The 14,931-nt window shown below is 53.3% G+C and overlaps 1 protein-coding gene across 2 annotated transcripts in view; it reads right to left on the reverse strand.

The window, feature by feature from the left end:
- Positions 1-14,931, reverse strand: part of SH3PXD2A (SH3 and PX domains 2A) — a 244,135-nt gene that overhangs the window by 147,241 nt on the left and 81,963 nt on the right. For both annotated transcript variants that reach the window (XM_075533362.1, XM_075533361.1), the window contains exon 3: positions 911-986. In XM_075533362.1, coding sequence (XP_075389477.1) covers positions 911-986 — 76 coding nt within the window. The remainder of the gene's footprint in view (positions 1-910; positions 987-14,931) is intronic.

A 14,931-nucleotide genomic window follows, 5' to 3' on the forward strand; every position in this document is an offset into this window, starting at 1 on the left:
GCCTGGCTTGTGTGCATGATGTTCTGACAGGATCTGACTTGCAAACGAGTGAACTACCAAGGCCCCTTTCCGTTTCTTTTCCCAATTCCTCTGCTTTCTCTATCTCAAATCTTGAAGCATCTCCTCCACCTTACCCCCCCACCCCCACCCCCGACTACCCTGAGCCTGCAGCCAGCGGGGCCAGAGATCGAGCTCTGGTTCTGCAGCAGTCTCTGTCTCTCTCTCTCTTTCTCTCTCTCTCTCTCTCTCTCTCTCTCTCTCTCTCTCTCTCTCTCTCTCTCTCTCTCTCTCTCTCTCTCTCCCCTCAAGAGCTCCTTAGCAGCAAACTCAGTTCTTCCCTGGGCCTCCAGACCATCCCAGGCCTCACTTCCAGGTACGGCGTCCTGGCCTGGCACGAGTCAAGCCCCTCACCAGCACCCACTGATTGGCTGTAACAAGGTGGTCTTTTCCTGGAGCATAGGACCAGAGTGGAGGAAGGGAACCAAACAGATGCCCACCAGCCCTGTAGCCGCACCCACTGCCAGGGCCACACCCATCACCAGGGTCACACCCACAGGAGAACATGACCTCTGGGCTTTTTGCCAAAACAAAACAAAGTTCACTGCCATTGAGTGGCTGACCCTATAGGACAGAGCACAATGGCCCCTGTGAGTTTCTGAAGCGGTTGCTCTCGATGGGAATAGAACTCTTGAGACCCCGAGAGTGTACACTTCCCAGGAGTGATGTGACCAGGAGCTAGCAGGGATGGGACTGGAAAGGTGGGAAAAGCCATGGTGAGGACAGTGGACCCTGATGCCAGGGGCTCCCGGGGCTCCTAGAACACCTGCTAGGATGCAGAATCCTTGGTCTGCCCAATGCAGAATTTCTGGCCGGGAAGCCCGCCTTTTCTGGGCCTGCCTCTCCAGCTTACCTGGGAGGAAGGGGATGATCCTCTGCTTAGGATCCTTTTGACCACCTTCGATGGGAAACTTATCCAGGAGCTGCATCTGAGAAGGCAAACAGAGGGCGTGGGTTCAGAGACAGTGCCGGTTCTGGTTCTCCACACCGTGGGGCTCTGCTCTGGCCCCTCTCCCCCAACCCCCACCCGGACATCACACGGATGAGTGATACTTCCAACCCCTCCTTTCACAGGCGACTAACAAGTCCTGCAGAGACTAACAAGTCCCTGTGCATCAAAGAGAAGCGGGGATGGGCGTGGGGGACGGGTGCAGAAGGTGTCTGGAGATGCCCTGAGCCTGGCTGGGGGTGCTGGGGGGAGCCGGCAGTCTTTTAGACCAGGCTAGAGGTGGTGTTTACAAAAGCCTCCTGGAGGCTGCTTTCTTTCAGAAGTCATCAGCCAGCCACCCTTCTCAGCCCTCCCGGGACAAGACAGGGGAGGAGGTTCATCCGATGCTGCAGACAGACCACCCACCTTCCAGAACAGCTCCACAGACACAGATGGGATTCGAATCGCAAAGCCAAGTTCATCCCCTTGCCCCCACTGCTGGAAGATCCCCTCCTCCGTTTCCTATCTTCCCCACTCTGAGAATGCTGCTGTTTTCCCAGGACACCCCCCCGCCCCCCTGGAAGAGTTTCCAGGGGTCTGGAGAAATGACTGCTTTTCCTTCAGCTATTCTGGGAGAAAGTGCTGCGCTCACTGGAAAACACATAGGAGGGCCAGCTGGACAAGGCTAGGGATTCTGTGTCTCCCTTCAGGCAGGGGCAGGGCTGGAGTGGGGAGAGCAGGGATCCATCCCCAGTGCCTGGGCTGTGTCTGTGTATGAGGGTCAGGGCCGTAATAGCTGAAACTCATTCGTTCACATATCTATTCATTCACACACCCAAGCACTCAAGTATGTGCCGAGTGCCTCCTTAGAGCCACAGGCACCAAGGTTCTGGCGGTCAGGACGACAATCGAAGACCAGGCCCTCATGGAGTTGGCCCTCCAGGGGAGGGGAGCAAACAGGAACGGCTGCTTCGGTGGGATGTCGGAGCGTGCATGCCAATGCTCTGAAGAAAAGCGAGCGGTAGGACAAGGCGCTGTGATCTTGTACAGGGCGCTGGGGAAGGCCTTACCAAGATGCCCACCAAAATGCCCCCCACAACGGAGTCTGACAGAAGGTGGGAGAAGCAAGCCATTTGGATGCAGGCGTGGGGAGAATATTACAGGCAAAGAGAACAGGAAAAGCCAAGTGCCTAGAAAATCCAGTTTGGCTGGAGTGGAGTGAGCAAGGGCCATGGAGACAATGAGATCCAAGGTGCCTGAGAGGTCAGATCAGGGAGGGTCTTGGAGGCCAAGGTGGGCACTATGGGTTTCTCCTGAGGGAAAGGGAAATCCCTGGAAGGTTTTGAGCCAGAGAACCTTTCCTATTTGGAAAGGACGGCTGTAGCTACAGGGTAGGGAGTGGACACGGTGGCAGCGAGACTAATGCTGAGCCTGTGCATGGTTGGCTTGGAGGTCTATCTCTGTATCTGTTTCTCTGTCTCTCAGGATACTCTCCTGTCCAGTCACTGCCCAATATTCACAGGTCACCTGGAGCCCAAAGACAAAGGGCTGGGTCACTGGTGGATTCCATGCCAAACAAGACAGAGGCTGCATCATGGCTGGCTTTTACGTCCTTGAAGGCAGACAGGCACGAAACAAAAGCCGGCGCCCGCATTCCGAAACCTGAATATTGCTGGCCCTTCCTTCCCTCATGCATGAAGCAGTTGCCCAGCAGGTCTGACCGCAGGACTCCACAAATAGGTACTTAGGATTAAAACAGTTTTAAATTTAAAAACTAGTGATGAACAAAATAATAATAATATATAAATTATCAAGGGTTCAGGGGGGAGGGAGGATGGAGAGGAAATGAGGAGCTGATACCAAAGGTTCAAGTAGAAAGCAGGTGTTTTGAGAATGATGATGGTAACATATGTATGAATGTGCTGGACACAATTGATGTATATATGGATTGTGATAAGAGTTGTATGAGCCCCTAATAAAATGTTTTTTTTTAACATGTAAATCTTGCCATGTATCAGAAACAAACTTCCTTGTGATCTGTTTCCTTTGGGCGAGGGGAAACTAGTGACCAGTCCGTCTCCCGTTTGGCTCCTGCAGATGCCTCTTCGGTAGAGTGTACTTCCGTATGACCTCCGTGATTCATGGAGACTGCGTAAGGTGGTGGACCACTGATCTGGGCCAGAGGTGGGCAGACAGGCAAAAAGACCCTGTTTGTGGGATGGGGGTTGATGAGGATGAAGGAAAAGGGGCCTGTGGGAGCTAGACAAGGAAGTCAGGGAAGACTTCCTGGAGGAGGAGAGCCAGTGGCTCCTGGGCTGAGCCCCTGAGCCTGCCCCCACCAAAGGGCAGTCCAGATTTCCTCAGGGGGTTCCTGGACCTTCAGAAAGAGGGGTCATGTGACAGTCCCTCACAATCAGGGTGCAACTGAGTTTCCCCCAACTAGAAAGAGGCCTGGGGGTGGAAGCTGGGCAGGGTGACATCTTTCAGCCTTTTCTCCTCTAACAGATTCTCCCGTGGATCTACCTCTGGCTTAGTCTGGGCCCCTTGTGCGTTCAAGACAAGCCCACCTGCTGAATGCTGGGTCCTCTCTAGAGTCCTGAGGCCCTAGAGGGCCTGCTCCTCCCAATCCTAGTCCCAGCCCCTGGTGCTGAGTCAGCCACACTTATCACTTAATCCTGCCACCAGGACTAAGCCAACAGAGCCCCAGCATCTGCCCCCCCACCCGCCCCGCCACCCCGACGGCCCTCCGGCCACGTGAAAAGGAAGCACACTTCACTGGCTGGCGGTGACATTTTCTCTGCCCACGGGTCACTTTGCAAAGAAAGCAAGCCTCTCCCTGGTCCCCACTCCAGCCCAGACTCCCCCAGACAAATAAAGGAAGCTCCACTGAGTTCACTCTGCCCAGTGCTGGGGGTGTGGGGTCCCCAAAACCGCACAGCTCAGCATCTTGGCTCAGCCACCCAGCCGAGTAGTGGGTGGTGGAGTGAACATCTGGGACCATGCTGGCCAGACAATCCAAACACCACTGCAGCCAGGGGCAGGCCAGGTGCAAGGCAGGGTCTGTGACCGGGTTGGTTCCCCAGTTTGCAGGGCTGGGTGCCATAAAGTAGCCTTCCAATGGCTGAGAGCCTGGTGCGTGGGCACGGACACAAGAAGGCGCTGCCCAGGGGAGAGCTTTGCAGGCCGGAAGGGGACTCTTCTGCCCCTCCAGCCAGGACCTGACCTGCTTCCAGGTTCCCTGGTGCAGTGAGAGGCCTTGGGCAGCGCAGGGTGGTGTTCCGTGAGAGAGGCGGACAGTTCCACTGGAGGTGCTGACCCAGGCAGAGAACCCTGATTCGGCAGCTCTCCTCATCGGCAGCAATCACATTGCCAGGCAGGAGGCACGCCGAGCGCAGCTGGGGGACCTCTGTAACCCCAGAGGGTAGAGCTGCCCGAGACTTCAGCTTTGGGGCCCCAGTCCTTAAACCTTCCTCCTCTGACCACTCCCAGATAAAGGGGACCCCACAGCAAGAGGCTGGTAGCTTCCCTGGCCCGGCAATTCTCCTTCCGAGGAGGCAAGGCCACCTAGCCTCTCTTGGGACCCGGCGAACTCAAGGGTCAAGGTCCTCTTACCCTTTCTGCTTTACTGGCATCCCTGTGGTAGGTGCTGGGGACACCCAAAGAGTCATAAGGCGGAAAGCGACAATGACGGCAGCGTGACTCTGTCAGAAGGTCTTCTCCCTGATGGTCTAACACGTGCTCCCGTTTCCTGTCCATTCCTTATGGCCTTGTCCATGGGGAGACTTCTTTGACAGTCGCAGCCCTAAGGGCGAACCCTTCCCGGGATTCCACCAGCACTCCTGGCTATCCTACGTCAGCACTTCACAGTTCTGTGTGTCTGTCTACTCTTCTGTGCACATTCAGTGCCCAACAGGAAGCCACCCCCCCAAAAAAAACCCCAAAACTTTATCAAAATATAATTCATACATCATATGTGACACATTAAAGTGTACAATTCAATGTTTCTAGTACAGTCAGGGTGGTACCCAACTCCATACCCTTCAGCAGCAGTAACTCCCATCCCTACCCCTGGCTCTAACTCACTGCCATCGAGGTGATTCGGACTCAGGACGACCCTATAGGACTGAGGAGAACTGCTCCTGTGGCTTTCTGAGACGGTGGCTGTTGACAGGAGTAGCAAAGTCTCATCTTTTTCCCAAGGAGCAACTGGTGGTTTTGAACTGTTGGCCTTGCAGATCGTAGCCCAATGTGTAGCCACTCTGCCACCCGGGCTCCCTGGACTTTCTTTACTCAATTGGACACTTCAAAGAAATGGAACCATGCAATAGCTTCTTGTGTTTGCACTTGTCATCATGCCTTTGTTTTCCTTTTCAAGGTTCACTCGCACTTTAGCATGTATCAATATTCCACTCGTTTTGTTGTTGTGTTTTCTTTTTAGAAAAATCATTTTATTAGGGGCTCATACAACTCTTATCACAATCCATACATACATCAAGTGTGTAAAGCACATTTGTATATTCATTGCCCTCATCATTCTCAAATCATTTGCTCTCCACTTAAGCCCCTGGCATCAGCTCATTTTCCCCTCCCTCCCCGCTCCCCACCTCCCTCACGAACCTTTGATAATTTACAAATTATTATTTTGTCCTATCTTGCCCTGTTCGATGTCTCCCTTCACCCATTTCTCTGTTGTCCATCCCCCAGGAAGGAGGTCACATGTACATCCTTGTAATCAGTTCCCCCTTTCCAAGCCACTCTCCCACCACCCTCCCAGTATCGCCACTCATATCACTGACCCTGATGGGATCATCCGCCCTGGATTCCCTGCATTTCCAGTTCCTATCTGTACCTGTGTACATCCTCTTGTCTAGCCAGATTTGTAAGGTAGAATTGGGATCATGGTAGTCGGGTAGGAGGAAGCATTTAGGAACTAGAGGAAAGTTTTAAGTTTTATCATTGCTACATCGCACCCTGACTGGCTCATCTCCTCCTGGAAACCCTTCAGAAAGGGGATGTCTAGTGGCCTACAAATGGACTTTGGGTCTCTACTCTGCACTCCCCACCTCATTCACTATGATATAAATTTTTGTTCTGATGATGTCTGATACCTGATCCCATAGACACCTCTTGATCGCACAGGCTGGTGTGCTTCTTCCATGTGGACTTTGTTGTTTCTGAGCTAAATGGCCACTTGTTTAGCTTCAAGCCTTTAAGACCCCAGATACTATATCTTTTGTTAGCCATTCACCATCAGCTTTCTTTGTCACATTTGCTTATGCACCCATTTGTCTTCAGTGATTGTATCAGGATATTCTACTTGTTTTTACAGCCGAATAATATTCTGTGAGCGCAGCACACCTTATCACCTATTCATCTATGGGTGTAAATTGGGTTTCCCCATCATAGGACTACTGTGGATCATGCTGCTCTGAACCTGAGTACCTGTAGATTTTTTCTGAGTACACATTTTTAATTCTTTTGAATATATGCCTAGGAGTGAAATGGTAGGTTGTACGATAATTCTAGACTAAACTGTTTCCCATGTGTCTTTTATGTTATTTCACTGGCTTAGTAAAAGAGGGAAAAAAAAAGGAGGTCTGAAACAGAGAAGTTCAAATGTAAATAACTGATCTATTAAGGAGTCATATTATAATGTGTTTGCATTTCAAACTTTGTCATGAAAAATATCCTGTATTCAAAGAGAACAGATTTAAGCTGAAATGCAGCTCTGACACACTGAATTCCAGGGACTCCGGCTTCCTGAGGCTTCAATGTCAGTGTTCCCCTATAAACTAATATTACTTAAACCACTGACGGCAGCGAAGACCAAAAGGCTCATGGACATTAGTCGTGTAAATGTAATCCTTTGTTGATTATCTTGTATTCACAATGCACGCTTCTTTTTAAAATAAACTGAACATTAAGTCAAAAAACAAGGAGGATTTTAATCAAAGAGAAAAGAAAACATTCTGATTTGTTTCTAACCTGATGATAAAAGTCTTCAGCCGTCACCCTTGAGTATACTGTTTGCTATCGATTTTTTGCTTTTGATTTTGGTTTGTGTGGTAGATGCTCTGGTTGAGTTTCTTTGATCCTAATTCACTCCGGGTTGTTTTTTTGTTTTGTTTTTACTAGGGCAAATAAAAAGGTAACAAAACACCTTGTGTTTAAATTTTTTAATCACAAATAAGTTTAAATGCTTTTACTGAATCCATTAATAAGATCCTACCTCAGCCCACCTTATTCAACAGTGATTGGTTTCGTAATGTTGAGCCAAGCGGCATTTCTGACATAAACCCTACGTGGTGACAGTGGAGGTAAGTGTTGGGTTGCTAACTGCAAGGTGGGAGGTTCAAACCCACCCGCTGCTCCCGGGATAAAGTTGAGGCGCTCGGCTCCAGTGAAGAGGTAACGGGCGCCAAAACCCTGTATTGGGTCGCTGTGAGTGAGAATCAATGCCATGGGTTTGGTTATAATGGATTATCCTTTTTGCACGTGGCTGGCTTTGACTGGTTACTAGGTTGCCTAGGAGTGTTCCATCTGCGATCACGGTTGATACAGACTAGCATCAGCTGAGTGTCCGTCTGCTGAGAGGCGTAAACGGCCAGGCAATAGGAGTTTAACTTATTTCACTTCGGAGTTGTCTCTGGGTAACACACGTGATTAAGTGCTTAGCTTCTAACCTCAAAGTACCCCCCACCACCACTCCAGCAAAATGCCTGGTAATCTATTTCTGAAGCGCGTGCGCACGCGCGCGCACACACACACCCAGAAAGTCCCACGGAGCAGTTTCCACTGAAGCACAGGGTCACCGCAAGCAGGAAATGGCAGGACAGCAACGCGTTTGGTTTTCACACTGAGGGAGAGGAAGAGCGGGTAGCGGGAGCGGCCTTCAGCCTTCGTTACAGACTGAATCCAGCAATGCCGCCCATTCCAGCGTGTTGTCAATACCAAGTTACCAGAGGCCGCTTTCCTCCGCCCTGAGACTCAACCCACACTCGGTACCACTGAGTCCATCCTGCCCGGACTCATGGTGTCGCTACAGGAGGGAGTAGAGCTGCCCCTTGGGGTTCGGAAGCCATAAATCTTTATAGGGAGCAGTGGTCTTTCCCCTGAGGGGCGGCTGGTGCTTTGAACCGCTGACCTTGCAGTTAGCAGCCCCATGGGTAACCACTACGCCATCAGGGCTTCTTACACACAAGGCTCAAACCTCAAACTCACTGTCCTGGGGTCGATGTGGACTCCCGGAGGCCTCACAGGGCAGGGCGGATCCCCTCCCTGTGCATTTCTGAGGCTGTAAGGCTCTCTCCCCAGGAGCGGCTGGTGGATTCAAACCGTTGGCTTTGCAGTTAGCAGCCCAGCGGATAACCACTATGCCATCTGAGACCAGAGGTGGCTAATTAAAATTGCCCTCCCTGACACTGGCACCCTCACCTGTCAGTAGAAGCCCATGATCAAGGGGCACACTCTCTGGTTTCCTGTCTCACCCTGAGGTAGCTGAGTCAGAGCACCTGAGGAACCCAGAGAGGGAGCTTCAAGCCAGGCCTCTGCCAGGTGCACTCTGCCATCATTAAGGTCTCCTGGGACACACATTTCCTCATTAGGAAAATCAGAAGATTAGACTAATATGGTTTTTGTTACCTCTAACACCCTGTAAATCAAAATAGATGGAAAACTTAGGGAAAAAATTTAAACCGAGAGAGATTAGGCAAGTTGCACGGTGGTACCCGAGGAGGCGAGAAGCCCAGGTCACCTGGAGGCAGGAAGGCACACACAGGGCCCTTCCCTGTGTCCAATTCCACCTTCCCCCACCCCCACAATTTGCCTAATGCTCTTCTTTACATTGATGTCCTTCCCAGAAAAACCTAACAACTTATTTCAGTCAGACCCACAGCAACGATATGCATCAGAGTGAACATCCACCAAGCTGCTTCAATGTCTCTCCCACCACCTAGTAAAACAGACTCACTAAGATGTCAAGTGTGGATGCAAACTGTTGACCCACTCAGTCTCAAACGTCTCCTCCCACAGAACTCACAGATATCCATGTACCCCATCTTGGGAAACGTGAACCCCGATAAACACAGCATCACTAGGCACAGATGGGTTCCAAGCCGTCTCCTAGTCTATGGAAAGGAACAGTGACTGGACTTGCCCACTGGGTGGAAGAGGACGTTCCACGGGATAACGTGTGAAAGGTGCTTGGCGCAGAGCCTGCTGTGGACCAGACCCCCCTTCCACACAGCTGCCATCACCACCCCTGTCCCCGTCATTGCTGATGCGGTGACGTCAGCTGCATCCAAGGGCCAGGGAGAGAGCTTAGGAAGGCTCAGCCTTTACGCAGGCGGGCAGAGGGCAAGCTGCGAGGGACAGTCTAGCAGGCATGGTGCACCCGACCCCAGAGCCTGGCTGGGAATGTCCAGGGGCCTTGGGGCAGCTGCCCAGTGGGTGTGTACGGACCAGGCTCAAGGAGGAAGCCTCTGGATTTTCCAGCGACTCATTGGGTATGTGTGGGGCTGGCAGGCAGTGTTTTACATTAAATATGACTGGGCCTGGGGTGATCGCCCCGCTCATGTAGGAAGGGGCAGAGTGACTACAGAGATGTACAGCATGGTGCTGTGCTTGGGGAACCTCTTCAGGGCCACGGAATCCATAGAAACTTCCATCTGGTCTGACGTCTGGAAGGCTGGTGATCCTGGCTGCCCGGGAGGGCTCCATCCATAAGACCCTGTCACGCTGACACCACAGCCTTTGAACAGGAAATAGGCCACCGGATGCGGTGTTCCGAGAAGATGGGTCCGGTTCAGATGAACAGCCTGCTGGGCAACCTTGACTGCTCAGGGTGGTGGCAGCAGCATCCGTAAAGTACTTGCCCTGACAACTGCCTGCAGGTGCTATGGAGACCCCAGGAGCCAGGGCTGCCAAGTGCCAGGCAGAATTATCCTACTCAGTATCTCTGAGGCTCAGTCTACCCGGCTGTGCCAAGGCTCCCCAGCCTGAGGGCTGCAGTGCACGTGAAGGCGGGAGTGTGGCTGTGGAAGTGTGCTAACCAGGAGCCTGGTGTTGCAAAGGGTAAGTGGGTGGTCGGCTGCTGACCAAAAGCTTGGTGGCTTGAACCCACCAGCCACTCTGTGGGAGAAAGAGCCGGCAGCCTGCTTCCAGAAAAGACTGCTGCCTAGAAAAGCCCACGGACCGGTTCTACTGTCGCACGCCGTCCCTGAGAGTCAGAATCAATACGCAGAAAGCCAAGAGCAACAAGCACACAGCCCATTCCAGGCACAAAGGAAACCGTCAGACATGCTCTGCCGCAGTCGCGCCACTATCAGGTCCAATGACAACGCAGGTCAAGAAGGCCAAATCCTCGCAGCTGGACAAACAGGTAACATAAATGGTAGATGCAGAAAAGCTTAAAGTTGTCAGGGATTTTTGTCTTGCTTGGATCCACCACCGATGCTTGCGGAAGCCACATTCAAGAGATCAAAAGGTACTTTGCAGGAGGTAAATCTGCCGCGTGGGGCCTCTTTAGAGGATGGAGGAGCAGGAAGGTGCTCTGAGGACGAAGGTGTGCCTGACGCAAGCCAGGGCCTTTGCCATGGCCTGACAGGCACGTGAAAGTGGGAGCCTGGATAAGAAGTCTGAAGACGCGTCGATGTGTCTGAATTGGGCACTGGCAAAGAATACTGGAAACATGACGGGCTGCCAAAAAGGACAAACCCGTCTGTCTTGGGAGAAGTACGGCCAGAGTTCTCTTTAGAGGCAAGGATGGCAGGACTTTGTCTCACCGACGTTGCAAATGTTGTCTGGAGAGATCAGTCCCTGGAGAAGGACACTGTTTGGTCAAGTAGAGAGGCAGCAGAAGAGATGACGGTCCTCATCGCTACGGACGGACTCTGAGGCTACAATGGGCTCAAACACAGGAACAATCGTGAGGATGCACAGGACTGGCCAGTGTTTCGTTCTGTTGTGCATTAGGTCCCTCTGGGTCAGAGTGGACCCGATGTCACCTAACAGCAACAATCTGTGGTAGAGGACATTCCACTTGAAGTCAGAATTCCAGCTTGGTCCCTTCCTAGTTGCATGAGCTTGACCGAGGCCATGTGTAAAAATAGCCACTCCGCTCCTGGTGCCTTGAGGCTTAAGTGACATCCTCTAGGTGCTCTTAGCGCGCGGTAAGTGCTCCGTCAATGAGGTCACCCTGCAGACGGCGAAGAAACTCCGGTACTGTCTTCCTCTCTCTAACTTCTCATCCTGCCCATCCCACGTCCGGGCAGCTGCTTGGGTACAGCCGGGTGGAGGCAGCTCTCACCAATGATGGGAAGACCTTCGGAATTCTCCCCATGAACTTGACGGTGTTTGAGCACCTAAGGCTCTTGAGCTCTGTCCCAATACCATCAGACCACCCATGTGCGATCAGCTCCCCTTAGGGAAGAAGGAAAGGACACTGGCCACCTGGAAAGGTAGTGACCAGTACCTGGCAAGAGTGGAGACTCTGAAAGTCTGGGGATTAGTTTCCTACTCTCTGGTTGGCGCCAGCATCCCCATTTCTGTCACTGTACTGCTTGACTGCTAGCTGGCCCGTCTCTCTTTCCATCCCCAGGCAGGTGCTGGGGGCTGGAGCAGCTGCAGGGGTGGGGAGGGGGTGTGTGCTGTGGTGTGATGGGACAGGGCCAGAGGGTTCCTTTGAGGCTGAGAGGAAGGACTTGGACTTCTCCCTCTGGGTTGAAGGGAGCCCCTGGGGGGGTTAAGCAGAGGAGTGAGGGGGTGAATGTGGACACAAATCCAGCCAGCATATAGGATGGAGCAGCGGCAACTGAGCCCCCTGTGTGAGCCTAAGATGAGGGTGCTCAGGGGCGGGTGGAGGTGTGTGTGTGTGTTTCCTGGAAGACCCTGGCTGTGGCCACTCTGTTTCCTGCAGAGGGTGTAGGAACATGAGCAACAAGAAAAAGGTGCATCTGGGGGTACTGAGCTATTCCCGAGCCTCGACAGAGACCCTTTCCGTGTTTCTGAACTCCCACAAGCTCCCTGACAGTTCTCGCCCACCCAGACCTCCAAGGCCCCTCCCAAAGAGCAAGAGGCCCTAAAGGAGGGGTGAGGAGGGAGGAGAGGAGCACAGATGTCAAATGTCGCTTTCTGGCCGACCCACACCGCCGAGCCCACTTGTTCCCGATTCCTCCTCTCCTGACTATTCCTCCAAAGCACCCCCTCCCCCGTGAAAGCCAGGATGTACCCTTGGTGGCCCAGGCCCCAGGCTGCTGCTACTCAAGGCAGTGAGATTCCAGGGCTGGTCTCCAGAGTCTCCTTAGAAAGAGAAGTCAAACAAGGATGCTTCAAAAGGACCACCCATATCCTGGCTTTCTTCCTCCCCTTTCTCCAAGCATCTCCTTTCCCCAGGTATTTCTCTAGTCCAAAAGGCTCAAGGTACGTCTAGACCCTATCCCTAGCCCCCACCCCCACTCCTACCACAGTCTTATGCAAAAGGGGAAACAAGGCAGCTGAGGTAGAATGGGCAGAGTGTAGCTCTTCCACGGGGACCTTGGCTTGTTTTATAAGGAACCCTTGCTCCTCAGGAGCCTCCTCTGCTTGTGAGTGAACTTGGAGTTGAAGATAGGCACCAGCTTCTTCAGTCTCCCCCGATGCCAGGCTGGGCCATTGCAGAACTCCTGGTGGGGCACTGGGCACTTCCTCAGTGAGGCCTGGTGCTGCCAGGCCTGGGCGAGCCCTCAGCGGCACCACCTGGTAGACTTTTGTCACAGTTTGTTCCTTATGTAGCCTCTCCTCCCTCTCAGTTGCTTCTGCAGTTTGGCCAGACGTCTAGAACTGTCCTTACCACCCTGCAAGGCATACATTTACTTGTAAGCCTATTTCCCTTCAAGCGTCCATGAACTTCTTGACAGCAATGCCTGTCCTCGATATCCCCACTGTCCAGCTCAGTGTCTGGAGCGAGGCTATGAGAACAACTCCCAGCTGGCTGCCCACTGAGAGCACGGTTTTCAGCCGAAGAGCCTGGATTCCTGAATGACTGGCTGGAGCAGAGCTCTCCAGGGACCCGTTTCAGAGTGTGACATAAACGAGAAACAGGTCTTTCCTAGGTGAAGCCACGGAGTTTGTTACACAGCCGCTAGCCTGTCCTGTCTAACAGAGCCCTGTCTGATGCCTGTTACACCAAATTAAACGAGGGGAGACTTAATGTGGGGTGCAGAATCTTCCCAGGCACTGGACCCCCTAAACTTGAGACTTGCCCTTGTGGGGTCCAATCAAGCCAGAAGGCACATGACGAAACGGTTCCCCGAACCACACATCCTGTTTCTACACAGGCACACACAGCGCTCTACACCAAATCACGCATGTGTTGGGAATGCCAGGACGTTTCTGGGGCAGACTGAGAATGAACAAAGTGGAATTTGAGGCTGGGGCCTCCTCCTCCCCACACAGGCAGCAACGCCCTGACATGTGACCATGCACACTCACATGGGTGGCACCCACCACCCCTCTGGGCCGCTTCTTGGAAGGGCTGGAACAGCGGTCTTCCCACCGAGCCCATTGTCACCAGGCCAAATTCCTTTCTGTCCAGGGCCTGCCTGGACACAAAGAACAAGGGCCCAATGGGGGAGAGCCCACATTTGGAGCCAGGGACCCAGATGGCCTTTCCGACATTCCCGGCCCTTGGTGCTCAAGGTGCGATCTTCCAGCTAGCATTCCGGGGTCTACCTAGATGGGTCCTGCCTGGCCTTGAATTCCTTGGGCACCTCAGGTGCTGCTCCTAAGAGCTGATGCAGACAGCCCATGCCTTCCAAACTGGCAGGACGGTCTCCTGGCCTGGGTCACCGTCGTCGGCCTTTCTGCCCATCTGAGTCTTGTCCTGTAACTTCTGCTTTCTGTAGGCAAGGGCTTTCTACTGCCAAGGGCTCCCTGGGGTTAAGGAAACAAGGGGCGGGGGGCGAAGGTGGAGCCCAGATGGAAAAAGAGAGAAGTGTCCAAAGCTAAAATAAAACCCGGGCACAGTTGCCAGGGGAAGCCTTGTAAAGTGGTCCCTGCATGGAGAATCCCCGGGGGCAGCCTCCCCTGGCCACACTCTGCTTCCAGCTCCATTTAATGAGGCTCCCTGGGAGGGGAGAGGGTCTGGGGGGTGGGAAGGGGGCACATGGCTCCTGCCAGGAAACCAGTTAAACTGCAACAGGAAAGTCTGCCACCTCCTTCCCCTTCCCTGTCAGAGCTTGGGGTCCTCCAGCCCACCCTGTTGCCCAGCTGGCCCTCCCTTCTCCAGGTGGCAGCCCCATCATGGACCCAGGTGATGGCTTCCTCCCACGACCTCACAAACACGGGCAGCTGCCCAACTGGCATGCGGCCGGAGGGAGGTGGAGGGCAGTGCAAGGAGAGGGAGAGCCGGTGTGTCCCTGCATGCCCCCTCCCTCCCAGGATCCAGCCCTGGATGCAGTCACGGACCTCCGTGCGGGTCCCAGGTGGTCCCACCGCTCCACCTTTGCTCCCCCTGGTCTCCCTGCAGTGCCTTCTGTTGTGATCTCATGCACAAAGGAGCAAGACACGGGTCCGTCTTCCATTGGATTGAACCACGGTGATCCACAGGACTGCTTTTCAGAAGTAGATCCCCGGACCTATAATGTTCAGCATGATAGCAGTCCCCCAGGCTCTACTATTAGCAAGGTGGAGACTGCCCACCAGGTACACTGGCCAGGAATTGAACCTTTGATCTCCTGCACCGAAGGAGAAAATTCTCTCACGGAACCGCTGATGCTTCCAAATACCTTCTTGCTCACGGTCAGAATGTCTCCCTAGATTCTAGGCCTCTTTCCAGTACCGCCTCTTCTGTAAAAGGTCCCCTGCCAGTCTGTCCCCCCGGCCCATCCGCCAGGCCTGTGGCAGGAGGAAGGGATCTGAGCATGCCACCCCAGGCAGCCCCTCCAGGGCACCATCCCACTGCGGAGAAA

Source organism: Tenrec ecaudatus, chromosome 16 (assembly GCF_050624435.1).
Source record: "Tenrec ecaudatus isolate mTenEca1 chromosome 16, mTenEca1.hap1, whole genome shotgun sequence".
In the NCBI taxonomy this organism is placed as follows: Eukaryota; Metazoa; Chordata; class Mammalia; order Afrosoricida; family Tenrecidae; genus Tenrec; species Tenrec ecaudatus.